At 42.9% G+C, this 27,375-nt stretch overlaps 1 protein-coding gene across 3 annotated transcripts in view; it reads left to right on the top strand.

Annotated features, from left to right (window-relative positions):
* LOC120909279 (phospholipid-transporting ATPase IK-like) overlaps window positions 1-12,806 on the top strand; it is a 232,230-nt gene extending 219,424 nt beyond the window's left edge. For all 3 annotated transcript variants that reach the window (XM_040321017.1, XM_040321018.1, XM_040321019.1), the window contains 3 exons: window positions 626-764; window positions 4,862-4,992; window positions 12,510-12,806. In XM_040321017.1, the coding sequence (XP_040176951.1) occupies window positions 626-764; window positions 4,862-4,992; window positions 12,510-12,674 (435 nt within the window). In that variant the 3' untranslated portion in view covers window positions 12,675-12,806. The remainder of the gene's footprint in view (window positions 1-625; window positions 765-4,861; window positions 4,993-12,509) is intronic.
* Window positions 12,807-27,375: the final 14,569 nt, after the last annotated feature.

Genomic DNA, 27,375 nt, shown 5'->3' with positions numbered 1-27,375 from the left:
CCTTTGGGCATTTAGCAGCATATTGGTCCGGGGCTTAAGTGGTTAAAAAAAAATAATAAAAATAAAATTGTAAAAAAAAAAAAAATAATAATACAAATAAAGATAAACTACTGACACTGATCTCTGCCCTGCTGACAAAGCCTTACTGACTTGCTCACTGCCATATATGGTATATTACACACGAATGTGTGTTTTTAGCTTTGGTGTGCACACCCTAATGCAATAGGCTGCGCACACTGATGGGGGGGCTCTAATAAACCCACAATGTCTTCATAAAGAGTACCTGTCACCTGCCCATGCTATCACATGGAAGGCTTGAAAGACCCCTTGCGATGGTAACAATGTAAAAAAGAAAGAAAAGGGGACTGGGGTGTCTTTTACACAACCCACGTTAACATGCTGCATTACCACTTTATGGAGATGTAACCCTGGCCTTAAAAATTGCTATGAAAAGGGTTTTCAGCAGAAATGTGAAGAATCTCCTATTTAAACTCATACCTAAAGTTCAGCGTTAAATGCTACACCACCAGCCAATCAAACAATAATGTCCTGACATGTGGATTGTAGTACTGGAACTAAAATAGTTCATGAAGGTTTTTTTAACCATTTTTTTCCCCCTCAACAGGCAGCCTTAGAGCTTTCTACATGGTCTGTGTTAACTTTCCTGGCTTTCGTAATCGCTTTTGGTAGCTACTTTCTTATCACATATGTAACAACCTTTCCACCTGCCTACCTGTTCAGCATGTCTCAGTTCAATTTTCTAGGTATGTTATTCTATAATATAAACTTTCATTTCCTATGCCATCTCTGTGGGTTGGCTGTTCATTAAACACTATGGGCCAGATTCACAGCAGAGATACGACGGAGTATCTCAGATACTCCGTCGTATCTCTCAGAGTATCTATGCGACTGATTAATAGAATCAGTTACGCATAGTTAGCCCTAAGATCCGACAGGTGTAATTGTTTTACACTGTCGGATCTTAGGATGCAATACCTCGGCCGCCGCTGGGGGGAGTTTGCGTCGTAAACCAGCGTCGGGTATGCAAATTAGTAGTTACGGCGATCCACGACGTTTTTACGCGTTCGTTACGTCGCTGCTAGTCTAGTTTCCCGTCGCAAAGTTAGTCGTCGTTTTAGGTGCCCTAACTTTACACAGCTCATGTTAAAGTATGGCCGTCGTTCCAGCGTCGAATTTCAAAATGTTTTCTTCTTGCGTAAGACGTCCAGGAATACGAAAGTACGCTACACACGTCACCGTTCGAAAAAATTACGTCACTTCGCGCAAAGCACGGCGGGAATTTCAAAACGGAGCATGCGCAGTAGGACCGGCGCAGGAGCGCGCCTAATTTAAATGGCACACGCCCCTTTGAATTACGCGGGCTTACGCCGGAGGCCGCCGGCGTAAGTTTTCTCGCAAGTGCTTTGTGAATCAGGCACTTGCGATGAAAACTTGCGGCGGTGTAACGTATCTACGATATGTTACGCCGCCGCGATTCTACCTGAATCTGGCCCTATGGGGCTAGATTCAGATAGGTTACGTGGATCTTTAGATCCGCGTAACCTATCTGATTTACGTTACGCCGCCGCAAGTTTTTGAGGCAAGTGCTTTATTCAGAAAGCACTTGCCTGTAAACTTGCGGTGGCGTATCGTAAATCCCCCGGCGGAATTCAAATTCCGCGGCTAGGGGGCGTGTAAAATTTAAATCAGTATAAATGTAAAAAAACCTGCGCTGGGATACCTGAGGTTGTAGGCTGCTGCCTCCCTAAAAACTGTCCCCTAAGGGACAGGGGTAAATGGTAAGTGTAAGGGTAGGGATATTGGCGCTGCCTGGGTAGACACCTGTCCACTGAGCACCCTGTGGGTGGTCTGCCTGCTAGAGGCGGTAGGTACAAGATTTCAAATAACCCCAATATGAGTGGTGCAGTCCCTTGTCAGCTGGGTAGGGCCGTAAGTGGATATGGGCCCCAGTGACCTATTGGGATTGCTAAGGGCGGGCACTGTGTTCTGGTAGCTAAGCTGCAGCTCTCTAGTGCTGTATGGAATATGTAGCCATATGTACAGAAATGTGCACTCTGCAGAACGGTATAGTACCAGTCAGTAAAATATGTGGGGTACCCTTAGATCACAGGGTATATTGCTGGGTATCAAAAGGAGGACTCTGCCTCTAAGCAACAACCCTATCAATCACATATACAAGAAATAAATAAATAAAGCAGGTGCCTAGACGACTGCCCTCTGTAGGAAAAAAAAAAAACCTGTAGGAAAAAACCTTATACACAAAACATATAACTTGATCCGGCACCTAGAAGCAAGTAATGCCAAATATCTGTATTAGAAGATACAACATAAGTCCATGCAGTATGATGTAAGTTCCGGCTGCAATACTAATGTATGGGCTGCTGCCCCCTGTAGGAGAGAAACCTGCACCAATAATGCAATATCTGCTCTAATAATCAACAGGACACCAAAGTGTCAGATGCAGTAAGTAGATGGACAATGTCTGTGATTCTTAATTTAAGGAAGAAAGTTTTGCATCTATAGTTCATCCGTAGCCACTAGGTCATATTTCATGCGAGCAACAGGAACATATAGATGTTGTTGGTGAAGCAGTAGGAGTCCAGTAGGTAAGTTGGATGTGGAAAGGGTGCTCCTAAAACACAATGCGGTGTGGTCCCGGTGCTCCCCTAAGGGTTCCCCACTCACCAGATAGAAGCCCCCGCTTGGGGTAATGTGCATATATCAGGTACTCCAGTAGTTGCTGCTCCGCTCTGATGCTCACTCCTTCCTCCAAATAGGATTTCTCGCTGTAAAATGGTCCGAGTAGTCCGACTTCCTTGATTCCTCAATAAAGAAAAAACGGGGGGCTCCGATAGTGTGATAAAGTATGACACCGTTGTGACATATAAAAAATGTTTGTTTTATTCAAAGCAGCATATGTGTCATAGCCTGCAGTGGAAAGTACCACTAAGTGCAGGAAATGCTGGGATGGATCACACTAATCTCAGTGAGGAGTGTGCAAGTAAAAAATACTAATAACATAAAATAGGATGACAATAGGTCTAAAATATACAAAAATAAAAGTAAAACGGCACTAATAGCCACTGATAGCCGGCGTGTAACAACACTGCCTGACTCGGCTAAGTGGCGAGCGTGTGTATCCTCGGTGGTGGCGTGCGCTCCAGCCAAAACCACCTGACGCTCACCCGGAAATGACGTCACACGTACGGGCCTGACGTACGTTTCAAAATGATTTTCGTCTTCTGAGGCTTCAGAAGATGAAAATCATTTCGAAACGTACGTCAGGCCCGTACGTGTGACGTCATTTCCGGGTGAGCGTCGGGTGGTTTTGGCTGGAGCGCACGCCACCACCGAGGATACACACGCTCGCCACTTAGCCGAGTCAGGCAGTGTTGTTACACGCCGGCTATCAGTGGCTATTAGTGCCGTTTTACTTTTATTTTTGTATACTCACTGCATCTGACACTTTGGTGTCCTGTTGATTATTAGAGCAGATATTGCATTATTGGTGCAGGTTTCTCTCCTACAGGGGGCAGCAGCCCATACATTAGTATTGCAGCCGGAACTTACATCATACTGCATGGACTTATGTTGTATCTTCTAATACAGACATTTGCAATTTAGCATTACTTGCTTCTAGGTGCCGGATCAAGTTATATGTTTTGTGTATAAGGTTTTTTCCTACAGGGGTTTTTTTTTTCCTACAGAGGGCAGTCGTCTAGGCACCTGCTTTATTTATTTATTTCTTGTATATGTGATTGATAGGGTTGTTGCTTAGAGGCAGAGTCCTCCTTTTGATACCCAGCAATATACCCTGTGATCTAAGGGTACCCCACATATTTTACTGACTGGTACTATACCGTTCTGCAGAGTGCACATTTCTGTACATATGGCTACATATTCCATACAGCACTAGAGAGCTGCAGCTTAGCTACCAGAACACAGTGCCCGCCCTTAGCAATCCCAATAGGTCACTGGGGCCCATATCCACTTACGTCCCTACCCAGCTGACAAGGGACTGAACCACTCATATTGGGGTTATTTGACATCTTGTACCTACCGCCTTTGGCAGGCAGACCACCCACAGGTTGCTCAGTGGACAGGTGTCTACCCAGGCAGCGCCAATATCCCTACCCTTACACTTAAAATTTAAATCACGCGCATCCTCCCGCCCCACGAACTGCGCATGCGCCGTCTGTAAAATTTCCCAGCTTGCATTGCTCTAAATGACGTCGCTAGGACGTCATTGGTTTTGACGTGGACGTAAATTACGTCCAGCACCATTCACGGACGACTTACGCAAACGTCGTAAATTTATAATTTTCGACACGGGAACGACGGCCATACTTAACATTGGTTGCGCCTCATATACCCAGGGGCAACTTTACGCCGGGACAAGCCTAACGTAAACGTCGTAACTTTACTGCGTCGGCCGCGAATTCGCATATGTAGCTAATTTGCATACAAGACGGGGAAAACGACGGAAGCGACACCTAGCGGACAACAAAAATTTGCATTTAAGATCCGACGGCGTAAGAGACTTATGCCTGTAGGATCTAATGGATATCTATGCGTAACTGATTCTAAGAATCAGTCGCATAGATACGACGGCCCAGATTAGGACTTACGACAGCGCACATGGCGCTGCGCCGTCGTAAACCCTTTGAGAATCTGGGCCTAATTTCCTTAAATGCACAATTTAAAAACCCAACTTCATCTTTAACATAAAAATAGAAGTTTTGTGGCCCAGCAGTGATTAAAAAATGTTTCTGCGTGGAGATGGACTTTAATTTCACGTATAACTGAATATTGCAGTGACTACTAATATTTTCTCTTTAAGGTATCATGGTCATCAGCTTTAGCAGTGGATATATCTGGCTTCTTTTGCTGATCGGGATGATTTTGAGCATCATTCCCTCACTCATCTGGAGATTTTGGTCAGGATTATCAAATCAAAGTCTTATCAAATCAGTAAGTTTGCCTTAAAAATGTAATTTAAAAAAAAATCATATAAAAGTGAATTTCATTCTTAATGAAAACCCTTTGTTTGCTTTTAGCTCCTTGGTACACTAGTAAAGAAGATTTGTCCTCCGTCTGCCTAAGGGCTAGTTTACACTTGCTTCAAAACAAGGTTTCGGACAGGCTTTGTTAAAGCTCTCTGAATGCCAGTCAAAGCTCCTGTCACTAAAATGGTTAGCTTACAGTCCTGTTTACACTTTGCTTTTGCTTGGGGCTTCGATAAGGCTTTGGGGGAACTTCGATGAGCCTTTGGTGGAGCTTCAATGAGCCTTTGGTGGGGCTTCAGTGGGGCTTTGGTGGAGCTTCGATGAGGCTTTGGTGGGGCTTCGATGAGAATTTGGTGGGGTTTTGGTGGAGCTTCGATGAGGCTTTGGTGGAGCTTCTATGAGCCTTTGGTGGGGCTTAGGTAGGGCTTTGGTGGGGCTTTATTGGGAGTTTCAGTTGAGCTTCGATAAGGCTTTGGTGGAGCTTTGATGAGGCTTTGGTGGAGCTTTGATGAGCCTTTGGTGGAGCTTTGATGAGCCTTTGGTGGAGCTTTGATGAGCCTTTGGTGGGGCTTTAGTGGGCTTCAGTCAGGCTTCAAGCGAGCTTTGCCATAGACTTCTATGGAGGCTTTGAAGACGCTTTGAAGACGATTTGAAGCACCACTAAAAGCTACATGGGGTATCATTTTTGAAGCAAAGCAGAAGCAAGGTGTAGACAGGACTGTAAGCTAACCATTTTATTTAGTGACAGGAGCTTTGACTAGCATTCAGAGAGCTTTAACAAAGCCTGTCCGAAGCCTTGTTTTGAAGCAAGTGTAAACTAGCCATTAAAGTGTGTTGAAGCCGAAGCAAGTGAAAATAAGCCCTAACTTACTAGGGCTGCAGGCTATAATTCAACTTTAGTGCCACCTGCTGGGGAGGTGTTGTAGCACAGCCTTTACAGTCAATTAAATTATTACTTTATGAACATTTGAAAAATGAATAAGATGGGATTTTCAAGGTGTCACCCCATTTACTATACTCGTACACAGTATCCCTTTATGAAAACGATAAACGTTTATTTACAATTATTAATAAAATAATACTTTATAGAATATGTTAAACAATTTTGTCACTGAAAGTACAGTTAACCAATAGATGACCATACATTATTCTAATTTACATGCCTTTTACCAATACAACATAATGCCAATCCTCTATCCTGAGGTCAGCAGTATGTCTCACATGATGTATGAAGGTTCTAGCTGCATAGTGGCTGTTACATACAAGTTTCGTCAGACTATATATGGGGATGGTAATAATCATATGTAGACTTACACAGCTTTGCCACACAACACAACCGTGCCTGGCAGGGCGGGAGGCCCAGTTTTTCTCTGCTGCAGTTCAGTAACACTTACAGCCCCCCCCGCCTAGTGAAAAGAGAAGCAGCAGACTGATGAAGTTACCACTCTGTCACTCAAGGGCGGATCCAGAGTCTAGTCTCGGGAGGGGCACTGCTAGAAAATAAGGTGTTGCTTACAGAACTCAATTAGGTGTCCGGTGTGTCCGCTGCAATGTTGCAGTATCACTAAAAAATCAATGATCGCCGCCATTACTAGTAAAAAATATTAAAATATAAATGTCATAAATCTATCCCATAGTTTGTAGATGATTGTCAGGGACTGCAGACATGGTACAAGAGATGGTCAGAGACTGCAGACGTGGTACAAGGGATGGTCAGAGACTGCAGACATGGTACAAGAGATGGTCAGAGACTGCAGACATGGTACAAGGGATGGTCAGAGACTGCAGACATGGTACAAGGGATAGTCAGAGACTGCAGACATGGTACAATGGATGGTCATGGTACAAGGGATGGTCAGAGACTGGAGACATGGTACAAGAGATGGTCAGAGACTGAAGACATGGTACAAGAGATCAATGCAGCCTCATCAGTGCCCATCATTGCAGCCTCACTGTACATATGAATGCAGCCCCACTGTATATATGAACGCAGCCCCACTTTTGTATATAAATGCAGTCCCACTTTTGTATATAAATTCAGTCCCACTTTTGTATATAAATTCAGTCCCACTTTTGTATATAAATTCAGTCCCACTTTTGTATATAAATTCAGTCCCACTTTTGTATATAAATGCAGTCCCACTTTTATACATAAATTCAGCCCCACTTTTGTATATAAATGCAGTCCCACTTTTGTATATAAATGCAGCCCCACTTTTGTATATGAATGCAGCCCCACTTTTGTATATGAATGCAGCCCCACTTTTGTATATTAATGCAGCCCCACGTTTGTATATTAATGCAGCCCCACGTTTGTATATTAATGCAGCCCCACTTTTGTATATAAATGCAGTCCCACTTTTGTATATAAATTCAGTCCCACTTTTGTATATAAATTCAGTCCCACTTTTGTATATGAATGCAGCCCCAATGTTGTATATAAATGTAGCCCCACTTTTGTATATGAATGCAGTCCCACTTTTGTCTATGAATGCAGCCCAACTTTTGTCTATGAATGCAGTCCCACTTTTGTCTATGAATGCAGCCCCACTTTTGTCTATGAATGCAGTCCCACTTTTGTCTATGAATGCAGTCCCACTTTTGTCTATGAATGCAGTCCTACTTGTGTCTATTAATGCAGCCCCACTTTGTATATTAATGCAGCCCCACTTTGTATATTAATGCAGCCCCACTTTGTATATGAATGCAGCCCCACTTTGTATATGAATGCAGCCCCACTTTTGTATATTAATGCAGCCCCACTTTTGTATATTAATGCAGCCCCACTTTGTATATTAATGCAGCCCCACTTTTGTATATTAATGCAGCCCCACTTTTGTATATTAATGCAGCCCCACTTTTGTATATTAATGCAGCCCCACTTTGTCTATGAATGCAGTCCCACTTTTGTCTATGAATGCAGTCCCATTTTTGTCTATGAATGCAGTCCAACTTTTGTCTATGAATGCAGTCCCACTTTTGTATATTAATGCAGCCCCACTTGTATATTAATGCAGCCCCACTTGTATATTAATGCAGCCCCACTTTTGTATATTAATGCAGCCCCACTTTTGTATATGAATGAAGCCCCACTGTGCTTGGCACTAACCATGGCATTGCCTCGATCACACACAGCAGGTATCTCCTCTCCCGACGTGTGTCATGGAAAAAACAGGAGCTGTAGGTCTGTGTTCGGCAGGGCAGTGTGCTCTAGCAAGGTCCCCCCTAGACGGGCTTGTGTGATAGACAAAACACTGATTCAATCAGTGTTGCATCTCCATCTACTATCACACAAGCAGGTCTAGCACAGGCAGCACAGCCGAACACAGACCCAGCTCTCACACACAGCGAGAGATGCCCGGTGTCATACACGCAGGAGAGAGGGGGAGCGCTGCAGTCAGCTACAGCTCAAAGCAGCCTCAGGACAGGCAGCCTACCGGGCTGGGCCAGTCCGGCCCTGGTGATGAGAGAGAGAGTGAGAGACTTAGCAGTGGCAGCTGCAGGCACCGCAAAGCAGTTTGCGGTGGGGGGGGGTGGAAATTGCCCTGTTCCCCGCCCCCTGGATCCGCCGGTGCTGTCACTGTGCTCTATACCTCTACCAATATGCCATTTGTTAGTATTGCAGCACAACTTATTGGCTCCTTGTGCTATTTCTTCCCTAGTGTAGCTCTATTGTACAGGGACTGTTTGAAGCTGTTACCAGGTCAGAAATAGGAATTTACACTTCTTGTATTTGATGTAATAATGAATACAGAGCAGCATTAATTTGTGTCTTGTATATCTGCAAGGAGTTTGGCTTTGCTGCCTGGTGCAGACACCCACTGCAACAGATTCTTATTCTCTGGCTCCCCGCTCTGTTCTGCCCAAACCTCTGCACGTTTTCCTGGGAAAACGCAACCGTTCTTTTCCTCCTCTTGTCACCAGGAATCCTGGGTGATGAAGTCCACAGACCCCATTCTTTCTATGGTGCAGCTCCCCTCCAGAACTACAAGTTTCATGATCCCTTGCGGCACGTCTTTCAAGAGGTTAGGGGGAAGGAGCGCTGCTCCTGTCCTCTCCCCTTTGTATCAGTGCCGGGAGGGAGAGGGGAGGAAGGAGCAGACACACAAAGCCCTTTGTGTCTTCTGTGCATTAGCAGGTGTGAAAAGGAGAGAGTGGGAACCGAATCTCCGCCCACTTTCCAATCGCCAATCGGACCAGCGCCACCCAGCTACAAAGGGTACAGCGTTTATTTTTTTAAATGTTGCTGGATATTGGCATGTTGATGTGCAACGTGCCAGAACCGCAGGGGGGACACGTGAGGTGCACGGTGGGCCGATGAGAGACAGCAACAATACAGTTCATCGGTTTACTCACGGTTAGCAGAAAGCCTCCCTGGGCCGGTCGCACAGTGAAGAGGAAGACAGCACGAAATCCTCTGTGATAGGGAAACGCCAGCCAAGATGGTGGTTGAGGTGCTCGTGATGACAGGGATGTTTAGAGTGCTTGTGACGGCTGGGTCCCTTGATGGTATTTGTCATGACGCCAGTACCGTTAATGGTGGTACAACCAGTTGTAGTAGCAATGTTGAAGAAGGAGGTAGACAGTGGTAGGATACAACTCACAACTTTTACTGTGACTGGTTTTGGTTGCAGTACAAACATCCAGTTAGAATACAGTCTCCGGGTAAATAGAGGAATTCTGCTGTTAATAGGCTTTAGTAATCCTGGACTCAGGCTGTGGTTCAGTATAATGCTTACTTGTTTCTGGTCCCTTTTGAATCCAGTGACATTGGTGAGGTTGCCGGTGGCTAAGAAATCCTTCACCTTTATTCTCAAAGGTCTTTGCTGCCGGTTGGTGGCTTTTACCCTTTGATTTGAGCAGTGCCAATTTGTCCCTTCTCTGGACTGACCTTCTCTCACCTTGACATTCTGCTTTCCCTCTGCACACTGACTTCCTGAACTGAACAACTGACCACAGATAAACCTGAGCTGGGATAGATATCTCAGAGTGGTGCTATCCCCATCTTGTGGTGGGAAGTATGAAGCACACTTGACCAGCCTATGAACAGGGATACCACAGGTGTAGCAATGCAAAATGACATGCAATATAGCAATGACAAAGAAGTAATACTTTTGCAGTTCCCACATGTCCTGAGTGGGACGCTGCAGATGTAGCACCCTGATGTTATTGCTGCACTTTTTCTCTTCTGCCGCTGGGTGGCTGGGTACCTGGTGGCATTAAGACAAGGGCAAAGCAAGGACAGATTGAGTATATAGGGTATCTCAGCCAATGGGCAGGGGTTTTCTTGAATCCCTTGGCCTGCTGGGAGAGCCTATATATTTGGGTGGAGTCAAGTGATCGGGGTTCTGTGCCACCTTGACGGCTGTCTTGGTAGACATGTGTTGTATTGCCCGGGCTGCTAGGCCGAAGATTGGGCCTATCCCAGGCACATCTAGCTGCTAGGCTGTCTGAGGGCCTATCCAGAAGCAAGAGAGCAGCGCAGGGTTGGGATTGCGGATTGCGGCTTGCAGTCCAACCAGAATTGACGGTTCTGCCGGCCGGAGAACCTGTCCTGGTCGGAGGTAGAGGGGAAGCTGTTGCCATTAAGGGGCTATCCACCTTATTACCAGGGACCAAAGTGAGTAGCTGAAGCAAGTACCAGACAGAATTCTCACCAGCCAGGGACAATGTAGAATCGGGAACCTTGAGCCAGGGACTCAGCCAGCGGAGGTGACGCTTGCAGAGAAGCCTTGTGTGTCAAGCCATGGACCGAGCAGGCCAGTGGGGGTGAAGCTTGATACGTTTTTGGAGTGCCAAGCTAGGGACCCAACAGAGAAGTGGAGGTGATGCTTGATGAAGATACTACAGTGAAGATTGGAGGAGCTCAAGGGATTCAGTGGCAGTGAATCATCTAGTCTAGTGAGAGAGACTGGGAGCTCAGTGGGCTGAAGAACTACAAGAAGTGATTGTATTAGAAGTGAAGAAACTGTTACACTTTGTGTTAGAAACTGTTAAAGACTGTTGCCATAGGAGACAGCATTCCTACACATGCAGATGTGGCATCTTGCTGGATGCCTTTTCCTGTATGGCTGTCTACCCGTAGAAAATCTCGGAGTCTGCCAATTAACATTCTATCTATTAACTATCTAAGGGTGTCCTTGTCCTAACCCTCTCTCCCAAAGTTCTGTTTAACCACTTGCCGCCCGCCAATGACATATTGACGTCGGCAAAGTGGTTGTAGAATCCTGACCGGACGTCATATGATGTCCTCAGGATTCTGAGCCGCTGCGCGCCCACGGAGACTCTTTACCACGTGATCAGCCGTGTCCAATCACGGCTGATCACGATGTCAATAGGAAAAGCCGTCTCGCCTGTCAGATGCGAGTAGAGGAGAGCCGATCGGCTGCTCCTGTGGCAGGGGGGGTTTGTTCTGATCGATCATCAGCACAGCCCCCCCCCCCCCACTGGACCACCAGGGATGGGCATATAGACCACCAGTGGAAAAAAAAAAAAAATGCCACCCTAGACCACCAGGGATGAGGAGGACACACAAAATGGATGCCAATCAGTGCCGCAATGGATGTCAATCAGTGCCCACAATGGGCATCACTGATTGGCAGGCATTGTTTGGCACTGATTGGCATCCATTAGTACAACACATACAATAGTGCCCATCTGTGCCACCTATCAGTGCCAATCCATGCCGTCTATCAGTGCCAATCCGTGCCCGTCCGTGCCGCCTATCCGTGCCCGTCCGTGCCACCTATCCGTGCCCATCCATGCCGCCTATCCAAGCCCATCCATGCCACCTATCCGTGCCGCCTATCAGTGCCCATCCGTGCCGCCCATCAGTGACGCATATTAGTGCCCATCAATGCCACCACATCAGTGCCACCTCATCGGTGCCCATCAGTGCCGCCTTATCAGTGCCCGTCAGTGCAGTACCATCAGTGCCCATCAGTGAAGGAGAAAGCGTACTTATTTAAAATGTTTTATAACAGAAACAAAAAAATACTTTTTTTTTCAAAATTTTCGGTAATTTTTTATTTTTTTTTGCAGAAAATAAATATCCCAGAGGTGATCAAATACCACCAAAAGAAATCTCTATTTGTGGGTACAAAATTATAAAAATTTAGTTTGGGTACAGTGTAGCATTAACGCGCAAATGTCATTCAAAGTGCAACAGCGCTGAAAGCTAAAAATTGGTCTGGGCGGGAAGGTGTATACGTGCCCTGCATGGAAGTGGTTAAGAGAAATAAAATCTCTTTGCATTCAAGAAGTGTCTGGCACCCATGAATCTAAATTGCATTACACACACTATGCCTTGCAACCCACTCTAAATGGAAGGATGTCAGCAGTTCTTGGCTCTAAAGGTTCTCATTAGACTGGAGGAGGCCTGGGACCTTGCTACATCAGGAATTCTACTATTTACACAGTTATTAAAGAAAAAACATTGTAATTTGAGTGGAGCTCCTTGAACTAACATCTTTTTTGTTGCAGCTGACAAAGAAGAGAAATCTTGTCCAACTGCCATTTCGGCATAACAGGACATCCAGAAGACGATCCAGCTTTGCATTCTCCCACACAGAAGGCTTTGACAAATTTGTCACCAGGATGGAAAAAGACCAGAACAGAAAGAAAAAAACAGTATCATGGACAGAATGATCAAATGTCACGAGAATTAAGTTTTTATTATTTGAAAGAGTTTTTGATGAACTGTGTTGCCCTTAACGAGGTTCTCTATGTCCTGCTCTCGCTGTACTTTAACCATTGAGGCTCATCTCGCCTTTATCCTACTAAGCTAGTGAGCAGAACTTCTAATAGATTATTGGAAATTTCCATTATTAAATGTTACCCTCTCTACACATAACCATCAATACAGGTTTTAAATAGACAATTTGTTTAGTTCCAAATTAGCTTTTCGATGAAATTCAACAAATTTGCTCGTTTGGAAATATTCAAATTAACAAAATCCCATTTAACACATTTTTCATAAAGCTTAAATGAGAAAATTAGAAATTTGGAAATTTAAAAATCTGGAAATGCGAAAATCCAGAAATTTGAAATAACGAACTAAGTAATAATAACTATTACTAACTACTAAATTATAGATATTGTAATTTCCTTTAGAATTTGACTGTTAGTGAACGTATACGAATTTATGCAAAGTTACAAATTATCCGAAATAACAAATGCCACTTCCAAACGAATGGAACGTAACAAATTAATAATAATAAATAATAATAAAAACTTGTTATTATTATTTATTGTTATTAATTCTTTACAGTCCATTAGTTTAGATGCGGCATTCATTATTCCGGATAATTCAAAACTTTGGATAAGTTTGTAATTCGTTACGTTCACTAACAGCCAAATTTGAAAGACAATTCCAATATCTATAATAGTTATAAGTTATTATTTTGGATTTTCATTCTTTTGAATTTTCGAATTTTAGTTCTTATTTTGGGATTTTCGAATCCTCTAATTTTAAAAAAATGTAATTTTCTGATTTCAAAATTCAAATTTTTCTGAAGTTACAAATTTATTCGAATAATGAATTTCGATCATAACGAAAAAAATGAATAAAACGAAAACAAACAAATTTTAAGGCAGTGGACATGTCTAGTTTTAAACTTAACCAACGCACACCTACAATAAAGTAAAATTGCACTTTTCACTTTAGAACATAATAATAAATTAATATAAGCTAAAATCTTAATGTAAAAGGTGCCAACCACCATATGTAACTCCATGCCTATATACAGCTGCCCATTTAAGTGTTAATCACACTAAATGAAATAAAATAAAATATGGTAAAGTCAGTTGTTTTTGCACACAAATTGAATTATTCAATTTTGATTCTAATGGTCACATGTACGCCAATAGTGAGCTTTTAGGAACGGTTTGAAAGAGGGGTTCACTATTGAGTATATGGGATAGTTTACATGTAATTTTGCACATGAGAATAGCGCCTGACTTTACAATAATAAATTGATGTTTCCTAATGTGCTTGTACATCCTTTTTTTTATATAAACTACTGCATTTTTAAAATGTGTCTTTTAGGTCCCATGCACAAGGACGTATAGCAACACCTGTGTGTCCCGAAACCTAAAATCCTTGGCAATTGCCTTCCTCATTTGCATTTATTCGCGCATGCGCATATCGCATTTCTCCCTAAATGTGGTGAAACGCCATACATAGAGTACATGCATGGGTAACCTCTGATGCAAAAACAGTATTTACCTGAGCATGTTCATGTACTGTGGTTCAGTGGTCACTATATATTGACAGATGTATGTTGCTCAAACTAGCTTCTGAATGTTACCAAGTAAATTTTGACAACAAACCACATTCAGAGTATATATCATTGTCTGAGTCTGCAAGAAAACATCTGACATTTCCATAAGTCCTGATGAAGGGGGCGATGTGTGCCCCCCGAAACACATTGGGGTTGATTTACTAAAACTGGAGAGTCCAAAATCCGGTGCAGCTCTGCATGATAGCCAATCGGCTTCTAACTTCAGCTTGTTCAATTAAGCTTTGACAAAAAAAGTTGATTGGCTTCTATGCTGAGGAGCACCAGATTTTGCGCACTCCAGCTTTAGTAAATCAAGCCTATTGGCTCTTGTACCCATTAGTGTTGAGCAGAATATGCCATATTCGATTTCGCGATATATCTCGAATATATATTCGAATATTCGAGATATATTCGCTAAATTCGAATATTCGTGATATTTTATCGAAATTAATTGAATGCGATTTTTCGCTATTGCGAATGCGAAAATAATTGCGATTTTTTTAATAACTGCGGTAGGAGCGCTCTGATTGGCTTAGAATATTCGTGATATTTTATCGAAATATCGCAACATGCGAATGCGATATTTATTGCGCAATTTCGAGATATGCTGGAGGAGCGCTCTGATTGGCTCAGAATATTCGTGATATTTTATCGAAATATCGCAACATGCGAATGCGATATTTATTGCGCAATTTCGAGATATGCTGGAGGAGCGCTCTGATTGGCTCAGAATATTCGTGATATTTTATCGAAATATCGCAACATGCGAATGCGATATTTATTGCGCAATTTCGAGATATGCTGGAGGAGCGCTCTGATTGGCTCAGAATATTCCTGATATTTTATCGAAATATCGCAACATGCGAATGCGATATTTATTGCGCAATTTCGAGATATGCTGGAGGAGCGCTCTGATTGGCTCAGAATATTCCTGATATTTTATCGAAATATCGCAACATGCGAATGCGAAATTTATTGCAGATATTTCGAAAACTGCTGTAGCAGCACTCTGAAATCGAATATGTATGATATTTTAACCAAAATACATATTGCGATTGCGATTTTTCGATCGCGCATGCGCAATTGCGCGAACAACACGCGACCATTTCCTGGAGCCTTGCCAGTTTCCCAATATTACAGCAACATGGTGGGAAGCAATTTCTCAAAGTCTGAGGAAAAGTTGCTGATTTGTGTAAGTATTTTGACCACTGTTATTTCATCATCTTCAACTGCATTTAAGTCTAGTTTAAAAGTTAGTATATATGATCAGATATTAGTATTTAACCAAAAATGTGTCTCCTGCTTTTACAAAACTACAAGTCCCAGCATGCCTGGACAGCTGCAGACACCCTGGTTGGCAAATGTGTATTTAGGCACTTTTCCTTGTTATTTAGCATAATGAATTTAAAATTTTTTTGGACATAGGACGTATGCGAACGTCCTGACTTCAGTGTCCTCAAGGCCCAAGGACGTTCGAATACATATTGCCCTTTAGATGTTGCAGAACTACAACTTCCAGCATGCCTGGGAATGCTGGCACTTCTAGTATTGTAAGTTCTGCAGGCCCACATTTTTCAGGCCTTTATGCACGGGTCTCTAAACTGTGGCACCCTAGATGCAGCAAAAGTAAAATTCTTAGCATGCACTGAAAGACCGTGGCTGATGGGAGTAGTAGTTTTGCAACAGCTGGAGGTGGACTGGTCTTGAAACCCAGAGTTAGGTAACAAACCCGTAGTGTTTTGCAACCATTCTGCCTCCAGCTGGTTATTTTCTGTTGAAAAGCCTGTGGCGTGCAAAACACAACCCAAAAACTCCACCCGGTGCAAGGAAAAATTTGCACACACCTAAAGAGTGACATCACAAAAAACTGCGACGGTTGCATACGTCAGTGGTCCTCCGAAAAGGTCCCGTCTCTGACCCCCCGGGGCGTTAGGCTCCTAGGCTCCTGACAGGGAAAAGAGTTACTGTGGTCCATACAGCCGAAGCCATATGGACCCATCTCGGTCCAAGCAGCGCAATCAACACGCGAACAACACGCGACCATTTCCTGGAGCCTTGCCAGTTTCCAACTTATGATCGCAGCGCAATCACACAGCAACATGGTTGGAAGCAATTTCACTAAGTCTGAGGAAAAGTTGCTGATTTGTGTAAGTATTTTGACCACTGTTATTTCATCATCTTCAACTGCATTTAAGTCTAGTTTAAAAGTTAGTATATATGATCAGATATTAGTATTTAACCAAAAATGTGTCTCCTGCTTTTACAAAACTACAAGTCCCAGCCCAGCCCAGCATTTAAGTCTAGTTTAAAAGTTAGTATATATGATCATATATTAGTATTTCACAAAAAATGTGTCTCCTGCTTTTACAAAACTACAAGTCCCAGCATGCCTGGACAGCTGCAGACACCCTGGTTGGCAAATGTGTATTTAGGCACTTTTCCTTGTTATTTAGCATAATGAATTTAAATTTTTTTTGGACATAGGACGTATGCGAACGTCCTGACTTCAGTGTCCTCAAGGCCCAAGGACGTTCGAATACATATTGCCCTTTAGATGTTGCAGAACTACAACTTCCAGCATGCCTGGGAATGCTGGCACTTCTAGTATTGTAAGTTCTGCAGGCCCCCATTTTTCAGGCCTTTATGCACGGGTCTCTAAACTGTGGCACCCTAAATGCAGCAAAAGTAAAATTCTTAGCATGCACTGACAGACCGTGGCTGATGGGAGTAGTAGTTTTGCAACAGCTGGAGGTGGACTGGTCTTGAAACCCAGAGTTAAGTAACAAACACGTAGTGTTTTGCAACCATTCTGCCTCCAGCTGTTTTTTTCCTGTTGAAAAGCCTGTGGCGTGCAAAACACAACCCAAAAACTCCACCCGGATGCAGTGAAAAATGTGCACACACCTAAAGAGTGACATCACAAAAAACTGCGACTGGTACATACGTCAGTGGTCCTCCGAAAAAGGTCCCGTCTCTGACCCCCCGGGGCGTTAGGCTCCTGACAGGGAAAAGAGTTAGCAACGCATATCTCCCCTATACGTGTATCCTGTGTTGTTAATAATATATTCATAATTATGCAAATGATAATGGCTGCTATATTTATGCAAAAAAGGTGGCGACCGAAATGGCAGGATATAAAATCTTTCATGTTACCCCTGTCATTGATTAATAAGGCGAGAATGCTTCCAATTGTTGAATAGCATACATTTACGTCATATATCCATAAGGCTGTCAACAGAAGTATTACAATATACTTTGTTCTTCATCTTGCAGAAGTTCCTGGAAACAGGATACGATGACCTGCGGCGGCAGCCACAGAAAAGGGCTGTGGTCAGCGCCCTAATCGCTGACTTTGGCGGCCAACATGACCACAAGGCCATTGTTAAGAAGTGGTCTGACCTCAAGAGGCGCCAAATGGGTAATGTCAGACGTCTTCGGGCTAAATATCATCCAGGTAAGTTATTGTTGACAGTTATGTTTTTTTTTAAAAAAGTGTATTTTGTGCGTGAACTCGAAAGAGAGAGGAGCCGGCCTGCAGGAGTTGGGAGGCCTCCCCCAGAGGCAATCTGCCACCTTTCTCCATGCCCCGGTTGGCAATGGCGGGTGTGAGGGGGTCCTCCCAACCCAACCTCGCATAGCACACCCACCAGTGGCGGGGCTGAGACCACCAAACTCAATTCACAGGTAGCCGAGAGCGGGATCCGAACCCCTAGCTGCAGAGGTGAATCAGTTGTCAGTGCAGTGGCAATCGCGTGGAGCCACCGCAGCTCCTTTGGTGACAGTTATGTAAGGTCATATGTAATTCATGTAAGGTCAGATGTTGTTAACCAAGATGCCATGTTGTGCTAACATATATCACCACCGGCCAAGGTATTCATAGTACTGTTGAAAAAAGACATGGGGCAGCAGACAGGAACACAGAAGTTATGTGGGAACATAATTTTCCCATTGCTTTGCATGGGACTTTAAAGAAAAACCCCGACCATGGCAAGTGGGGGTGGGTAAGGTTTAAACCACCTATCCTATGTTTGTGGCTGACATATAAGTAACCTGTGTGCCAAGTTTCATATAAATATCTTTAGCCGTTTGTACGTGATGCTGGAACATACATACATACATACATACATACATACATTTATGCACACACACACGTTGAGTTTTATATATATAGATTACCACTAAATTCCTGTGTTAGGAGTGGGGTTGTTATAGTAATCCCGTGTGCTCCATCAGGCCCTTTTTTTAACATGAGATGGTCTGAACAAAACAAAGGAGACAAAAACAGCTCATTTTAACATGGTTGCATCCCAGCTCACGCTCAGTCCCCTGTAGTGCCCACAAGACCCTTTAATATAACATTGTCCCATTGGTTAACTGTCTATATAAATCAATTTGTATTCATATACAATACAGCACAGTACACAGAATTTGCATACGTCATTAGAAAACATTTTTATAATATATGAACATTGTGTTATTATAGGAGCTCCAATGCCAGTTGTCCGCGCCAAGCGCAGAAGGCGCCAGGCCGATGAGGAGGAGGAGGAGGATGCGGCAGAGGAGGATGCGGCAGAGGAGGACATGGATGAGGAGGAGCAGCCAGGGCCCTCCCACTCCCCAACCCCAGCTCCTGTTGAGGAGCAAGCTGAGGAGCTTCCCCCCCCCACCACCCCAACTTCTCAAGCAGAAGAGCAGGAGGAAGAGAGCGGTCCTGTGAGCCTCATTCAGGAAGGTAAATATGTGCACAATGATTAATAACATTTCAACAACAAAATGTAGATATAAAAATGGACAACATATAAAGCGCACCTGTCAGATTGTATAACCATAATATGGTATTGATGCTAGAAGTATACAGGTAGTGCATAATTATTAGGCAAGTTGTATTTTTTGAGGATTCATTTTATTATTGAACAACAACCATGTTCTCAATGAACCCCAAAAACTCATTAATATCAAAGCTGAATTTTTTTGGAAGTAGTTTTTAGTTTGTTTTTAGTGTTAGTTATTTTCGGGGGATATCTGTGTGTGCAGGTGACTACTATTACTGTGCAGAATTATTAGGCAACTTAACCAAAAAATAAATAGATAGCCATTTCAATGATTTATTTTTAACAGTGAAACCAATATAACATCTCAACATTCACAAATACACATTTCTGACATTTAAAAACAAAACAAAAACAAATCAGTGACCAATATAGCCACCTTTCTTTGCAAGGACACTCAAAAGCCTGACATCCATGGATTCTGTCAGTGTTTTGATCTGTTCACCATCAACATTGCGTGCAGCAGCAACCACAGCCTGCCAGACACTGTTCAGAGAGGTGTACTGTTTTCCCTCCTTGTAAATCCCACATTTGATGATGGACCACAGGTTCTCAATGGGGTTCAGATCAGGTGAACAAGGAGGCCATGTCATTACTTTTTTTTATTTAATACCCTTTCTTGCCAGCCACGCTGTGGAGTACTTTGACACGTGTGATGGAGCATTGTCCTGCATGAAAATCATGTTTTTCTTGAAGGATGGTGACTTTTTCCTGTACCACTGCTTGAAGAAGGTCTCTTCCATAATCTGGCAGTAGGACTGGGAGTTGAGCTTGACTCCATCCTCAATCCGAAAAGGCCCCACAAGCTCATCTTTGATGATACCAGCCCAAACCAGTACTCCACCACCACCTTGCTGGCGTCTGAGTCGGACTGGAGCTCCCTGCCCTTTACCAATCCAGCCACGGGCTCTTCCATCTGGCCCATCAAGACTCACTCTCATTTCAGCAGTCCATAAAACCTTAGAAAAATCTTTCTTGAGATATTTATTGGCACAGTCTTGACGTTGCAGCTTGTGTGTCTTGTTCAGTGGTCATCGTCTTTCAGCCTTTCTTACCTTGGCCATGTCTCTGGGTATTGCACACCTTGTGCTTTTGGGCACCCCAGTGATGTTGCAGCTCTGAAATATGGCCAATCTTGTGGCAAGTGGCATCTTGGCAGCTGCACGCTTAACTTTTCTCAGTTCATGGGCAGTTATTTTGCACCTTTGTTTTTCCACACGCTTCTTTTGTTTGATGATCACGCTTCAGAAGCTTTGCAACTTTAAGAGTGCTGCATCCCTCTGCTAGATATCTCTCTATTTTGGACTTTTCAGAGTCTGTCAAATCCTTCTTTTGGCCAATTTTGCCAAAGAAAAGGAAATTGACTAATAATTATGCACACCTGATATAGAGTGTTGATGTCATTAGACCACACACCTTCTCATTACAGAGATGTACATTACCTAATATGCCTAATCTGTAGTAGGCTTTCGAGCCTATACAGCTTGGAGTAAGACAACATGCATAAAGAGGATGATGTGGTCCAAATACTCATTTGCCTAATAATTCTGCACTCCCGGGATGTGTTAGACACATAACAAGTGTATACACATGATAATGATTGATTAATAAGCAAAAAAAAATATTTATTTATTTGGTAACGTTATTTGAAATCCAAATGTTTTTTTATTATATCCTAAAAGCATCAAGAGATCTGAAGAGGCAAAATATACTCATTGAAAAGACGCACCAGAAGATCCTTCAGAACCAGCGTAAGATGAGCTACCTCAACCAACAAAATGCTCTGCTAGAGCAGCAGCTATCGGGTCAGATTGCGGAAATGCACCGCATTCAAAAACGGATTGAGAGCTATATTTAAATTTATTTTTGTATTAAAAAAACTTATTTTTTGGAAATGTTTCATTTCTTTTTGAGATAGAGTTGTAGGTTTTTCAACACATCTAACTTCACATCAAACAAATCAACATCAACACATTTAACTTCATAATAAGCAAAAACATTTTATACTATTATTTTATTTAACATTAACCTAGGACAAACTAAAGCACACGACACAGACACGACGAACACAAAATAAACTGTTGAAAAATGAACATAACAAAAGCAACAATATATATATATATATATACAAAGAGAGAGAGAGGGAGAGCAAGAAAGAGAGAGAATGCAGATGAGCTCTTGCAGTCAGCCCAATGGTTGCAGTATAAATGCCGCAAAACAGGGTTTAACATAAGGTTCATTGTTATAGTTACACTTGCTGTTTAGATCCGGTCTGGTAGTCCGGTCTGGTAGCTTGTAGCGGAGGCTGTTGGTGGATCCGCTGTGCCAGAAAGCTCATGAAGCTTTACTCAGCATGGAGGCAGCAGCAGGAGTATTAAAATATAATATAACTAGACAATGCATTTCCTGAGGAAAATGCGAGTGGGAATGCTGAATAGCTTAATTGGTGAGCCCCTTGCCAAAGACATTCACCATAACCACTACACTATCTTTAGGACACACAGCTTCTTTCTCTATCTGCAAAGTATAGAGTATGCTGACTTCCTGGTCGCCCCTCCCCCCTCAATAGGTTTCCCCTCCCCCCCAGGTCAGTGAGGAGGAATATTGCACTGAGGTCAGGAAAGTTATTTATGGAAAGAAATAACATTACAAACGCTTTTAATTCACAGATCTAATACATGATTTAAGCCTCCAAACAAAGCTTAATAAATCCTCAAACGTACATGCAATTGATACAACGACTACACCGTTTGAAATACACGGCCCTTGTAAACGCATCGATATGAAATTTATGTAGATAAACTTAAAAATGTGTCCATTTCTGCGATTTAGAAAAGAGCGTCTTTGTGAGTTCTGCAGCAACATTTTTTAGATAATTTCACATGAGAGTCTATGAGACATAATTTCTGGCTGTTGCTCCAATAATTAAAACTAAAATACGTATCGCAGAATTGGTCACATTGCCATAAACCAGACAAGCATAGCTACGTTTTGATCTAAAAATTGTGTATGAAAAGTAGATCTTGTGGGCGTGAGACCAATTTGTTTCCCCTTTTTGTAAAGATATTTTTAATTACAAAGATCTCCAATGTTAAGGTCACCTGACAGACTCTAAATCCCCTCCATAGGATTACATTATAACCTATTGCATTTTTGTGAAAAATTCGCAAAACGTAAATTGCGTTTTCACCAAAAAATTGTAAACGATAACGATTTGAAAAGTCATAGCCGGATAGCTAAATATTTTGTGACCGCTTTAAAGTTTTTTCAGTGTCTGTAAGTGAAAGTATGAAGTAGCTGAAACTTTTGGCATGGCATGTGAATTCAAAGGGGAAAAGGATGTTCTCATTGACTTCAATGTTTAAAAAAAGGGTCTAAAAGCTTAAAATTTATAAAAGTGTAAAAAGTAGAAAAAAACTTGAAGAAGTCCCATCATTAGCTGAACGAGACGAACATTTTTACAGTTGAATGGTCTCAATAGTTGAAAGTATGCCGAAGTTACGCAGAACCAAAAAACTTAAGGAATAATAAGATTACTAAATTTACGGATATCAATACTGGAAATGTTTATTAAAGCATTCACACTAATTAAGATTAATACATTTACGGGTATCCATACTAGGAATGCTTATTAAAGCATTCCCACTAAGTATCACACAGGCATGATTTACAAGCAGTAGTGGTAATAGTAATACATAGCATAAAAACACTTGGGGAATACTTTACAGCATCAGTAGTGGTCATAGTAGTCAATAGTGTACCAAAAAATTGGGACACAGGTGTCTTGACTGAGCTGTAATAGTAGTAGTAGACATTGACAATACAGTGTCAAATCACTCGGGCAAGAGGTGCCATGATGAACAGCAGTCTTAATAAGAGTATATAGGGTGTGAAATAACTGCTGACATAGGTGTCTTGACTGGGCAGCAGAAGCAGCAGTAGTAGTATTAACAGTAGTAGTTGATACAGAGTCATATCACATGGGCAGGAGGTGCCATCATGAACAGCAGTAGGAATAGGAGTATATAGAGTGTCAAATAACTGCTGACATAGGTGTATTGACTGGGCAGCAGCAGCAGAAGCAGCAGTAGTATTAACAGTAGTAGTTGATACAGAGTCATATCACATGGGCAGGAGGTGCCATGATGAACAGCAGTAGGAATAGGAGTATATAGAGTGTCAAATAACTGCTGACATAGGTGTCTTGACTGGGCAGCAGCAGCAGAAGCAGCAGTAGTATTAACAGTAGTAGTTGATACAGAGTCATATCACATGGGCAGGAGGTGCCATCATGAACAGCAGTAGGAATAGGAGTATATAGAGTGTCAAATAACTGCTGACATAGGTGTATTGACTGGGCAGCAGCAGCAGAAGCAGCAGTAGTATTAACAGTAGTAGTTGATACAGAGTCATATCACATGGGCAGGAGGTGCCATGATGAACAGCAGTAGGAATAGGAGTATATAGAGTGTCAAATAACTGCTGACATAGGTGTCTTGACTGGGCAGCAGCAGCAGAAGCAGCAGTAGTATTAACAGTAGTAGTTGATACAGAGTCATATCACATGGGCAGGAGGTGCCATCATGAACAGCAGTAGGAATAGGAGTATATAGAGTGTCAAATAACTGCTGACATAGGTGTATTGACTGGGCAGCAGCAGCAGAAGCAGCAGTAGTATTAACAGTAGTAGTTGATACAGAGTCATATCACATGGGCAGGAGGTGCCATCATGAACAGCAGTAGGAATAGGAGTATATAGAGTGTCAAATAACTGCTGACATAGGTGTCTTGACTGGGCAGCAGCAGCAGCAGAAGCAGCAGCAGTAGTATTAACAGTAGTAGTTGATACAGAGTCATATCACATGGGCAGGAGGTGCCATGATGAACAGCAGTAGGAATAGGAGTATATAGAGTGTCAAATAACTGCTGACATAGGTGTCTTGACTGGGCAGCAGCAGCAGCAGAAGCAGCAGCAGTAGTATTAACAGTAGTAGTTGATACAGAGTCATATCACATGGGCAGGAGGTGCCATGATGAACAGCAGTAGGAATAGGAGTATATAGAGTGTCAAATAACTGCTGACATAGGTGTCTTGACTGGGCAGCAGCAGCAGAAGCAGCAGTAGTATTAACAGTAGTAGTTGATACAGAGTCATATCACATGGGCAGGAGGTGCCATCATGAACAGCAGTAGGAATAGGAGTATATAGAGTGTCAAATAACTGCTGACATAGGTGTATTGACTGGGCAGCAGCAGCAGAAGCAGCAGTAGTATTAACAGTAGTAGTTGATACAGAGTCATATCACATGGGCAGGAGGTGCCATGATGAACAGCAGTAGGAATAGGAGTATATAGAGTGTCAAATAACTGCTGACATAGGTGTCTTGACTGGGCAGCAGCAGCAGAAGCAGCAGTAGTATTAACAGTAGTAGTTGATACAGAGTCATATCACATGGGCAGGAGGTGCCATCATGAACAGCAGTAGGAATAGGAGTATATAGAGTGTCAAATAACTGCTGACATAGGTGTATTGACTGGGCAGAAGCAGCAGTAGTATTAACAGTAGTAGTTGATACAGAGTCATATCACATGGGCAGGAGGTGCCATCATGAACAGCAGTAGGAATAGGAGTATATAGAGTGTCAAATAACTGCTGACATAGGTGTCTTGACTGGGCAGCAGCAGCAGAAGCAGCAGTAGTATTAACAGTAGTAGTTGATACAGAGTCATATCACATGGGCAGGAGGTGCCATCATGAACAGCAGTAGGAATAGGAGTATATAGAGTGTCAAATAACTGCTGACATAGGTGTCTTGACTGGGCAGCAGCGGCAGCAGAAGCAGCAGCAGTAGTATTAACAGTAGTAGTTGATACAGAGTCATATCACATGGGCAGGAGGTGCCATGATGAACAGCAGTAGGAATAGGAGTATATAGAGTGTCAAATAACTGCTGACATAGGTGTCTTGACTGGGCAGCAGCAGCAGAAGCAGCAGTAGTATTAACAGTAGTAGTTGATACAGAGTCATATCACATGGGCAGGAGGTGCCATGATGAACAGCAGTAGGAATAGGAGTATATAGAGTGTCAAATAACTGCTGACATAGGTGTCTTGACTGGGCAGCAGCAGCAGCAGAAGCAGCAGCAGTAGTATTAACAGTAGTAGTTGATACAGAGTCATATCACATGGGCAGGAGGTGCCATGATGAACAGCAGTAGGAATAGGAGTATATAGAGTGTCAAATAACTGCTGACATAGGTGTCTTGACTGGGCAGCAGCAGCAGAAGCAGCAGTAGTATTAACAGTAGTAGTTGATACAGAGTCATATCACATGGGCAGGAGGTGCCATCATGAACAGCAGTAGGAATAGGAGTATATAGAGTGTCAAATAACTGCTGACATAGGTGTATTGACTGGGCAGCAGCAGCAGAAGCAGCAGTAGTATTAACAGTAGTAGTTGATACAGAGTCATATCACATGGGCAGGAGGTGCCATGATGAACAGCAGTAGGAATAGGAGTATATAGAGTGTCAAATAACTGCTGACATAGGTGTCTTGACTGGGCAGCAGCAGCAGAAGCAGCAGTAGTATTAACAGTAGTAGTTGATACAGAGTCATATCACATGGGCAGGAGGTGCCATCATGAACAGCAGTAGGAATAGGAGTATATAGAGTGTCAAATAACTGCTGACATAGGTGTATTGACTGGGCAGCAGCAGCAGAAGCAGCAGTAGTATTAACAGTAGTAGTTGATACAGAGTCATATCACATGGGCAGGAGGTGCCATGATGAACAGCAGTAGGAATAGGAGTATATAGAGTGTCAAATAACTGCTGACATAGGTGTCTTGACTGGGCAGCAGCAGCAGAAGCAGCAGTAGTATTAACAGTAGTAGTTGATACAGAGTCATATCACATGGGCAGGAGGTGCCATCATGAACAGCAGTAGGAATAGGAGTATATAGAGTGTCAAATAACTGCTGACATAGGTGTCTTGACTGGGCAGCAGCGGCAGCAGAAGCAGCAGCAGTAGTATTAACAGTAGTAGTTGATACAGAGTCATATCACATGGGCAGGAGGTGCCATGATGAACAGCAGTAGGAATAGGAGTATATAGAGTGTCAAATAACTGCTGACATAGGTGTCTTGACTGGGCAGCAGCAGCAGCAGAAGCAGCAGCAGTAGTATTAACAGTAGTAGTTGATACAGAGTCATATCACATGGGCAGGAGGTGCCATGATGAACAGCAGTAGGAATAGGAGTATATAGAGTGTCAAATAACTGCTGACATAGGTGTCTTGACTGGGCAGCAGCAGCAGAAGCAGCAGTAGTATTAACAGTAGTAGTTGATACAGAGTCATATCACATGGGCAGGAGGTGCCATCATGAACAGCAGTAGGAATAGGAGTATATAGAGTGTCACATAACTGCTGACATAGGTGTCTTGACTGGGCAGCAGCAGCAGAAGCAGCAGTAGTATTAACAGTAGTAGTTGATACAGAGTCATATCACATGGGCAGGAGGTGCCATGATGAACAGCAGTAGGAATAGGAGTATATAGAGTGTCAAATAACTGCTGACATAGGTGTCTTGACTGGGCAGCAGCAGCAGAAGCAGCAGTAGTATTAACAGTAGTAGTTGATACAGAGTCATATCACATGGGCAGGAGGTGCCATCATGAACAGCAGTAGGAATAGGAGTATATAGAGTGTCAAATAACTGCTGACATAGGTGTATTGACTGGGCAGCAGCAGCAGAAGCAGCAGTAGTATTAACAGTAGTAGTTGATACAGAGTCATATCACATGGGCAGGAGGTGCCATGATGAACAGCAGTAGGAATAGGAGTATATAGAGTGTCAAATAACTGCTGACATAGGTGTCTTGACTGGGCAGCAGCAGCAGAAGCAGCAGTAGTATTAACAGTAGTAGTTGATACAGAGTCATATCACATGGGCAGGAGGTGCCATCATGAACAGCAGTAGGAATAGGAGTATATAGAGTGTCAAATAACTGCTGACATAGGTGTCTTGACTGGGCAGCAGCGGCAGCAGAAGCAGCAGCAGTAGTATTAACAGTAGTAGTTGATACAGAGTCATATCACATGGGCAGGAGGTGCCATGATGAACAGCAGTAGGAATAGGAGTATATAGAGTGTCAAATAACTGCTGACATAGGTGTCTTGACTGGGCAGCAGCAGCAGCAGAAGCAGCAGCAGTAGTATTAACAGTAGTAGTTGAT

The sequence above is a fragment of the Rana temporaria genome, chromosome 8 (assembly GCF_905171775.1).
Source record: "Rana temporaria chromosome 8, aRanTem1.1, whole genome shotgun sequence".
NCBI lineage: Eukaryota > Metazoa > Chordata > Amphibia > Anura > Ranidae > Rana > Rana temporaria.
This window is presented reverse-complemented; position numbering and strand designations above follow the sequence as displayed.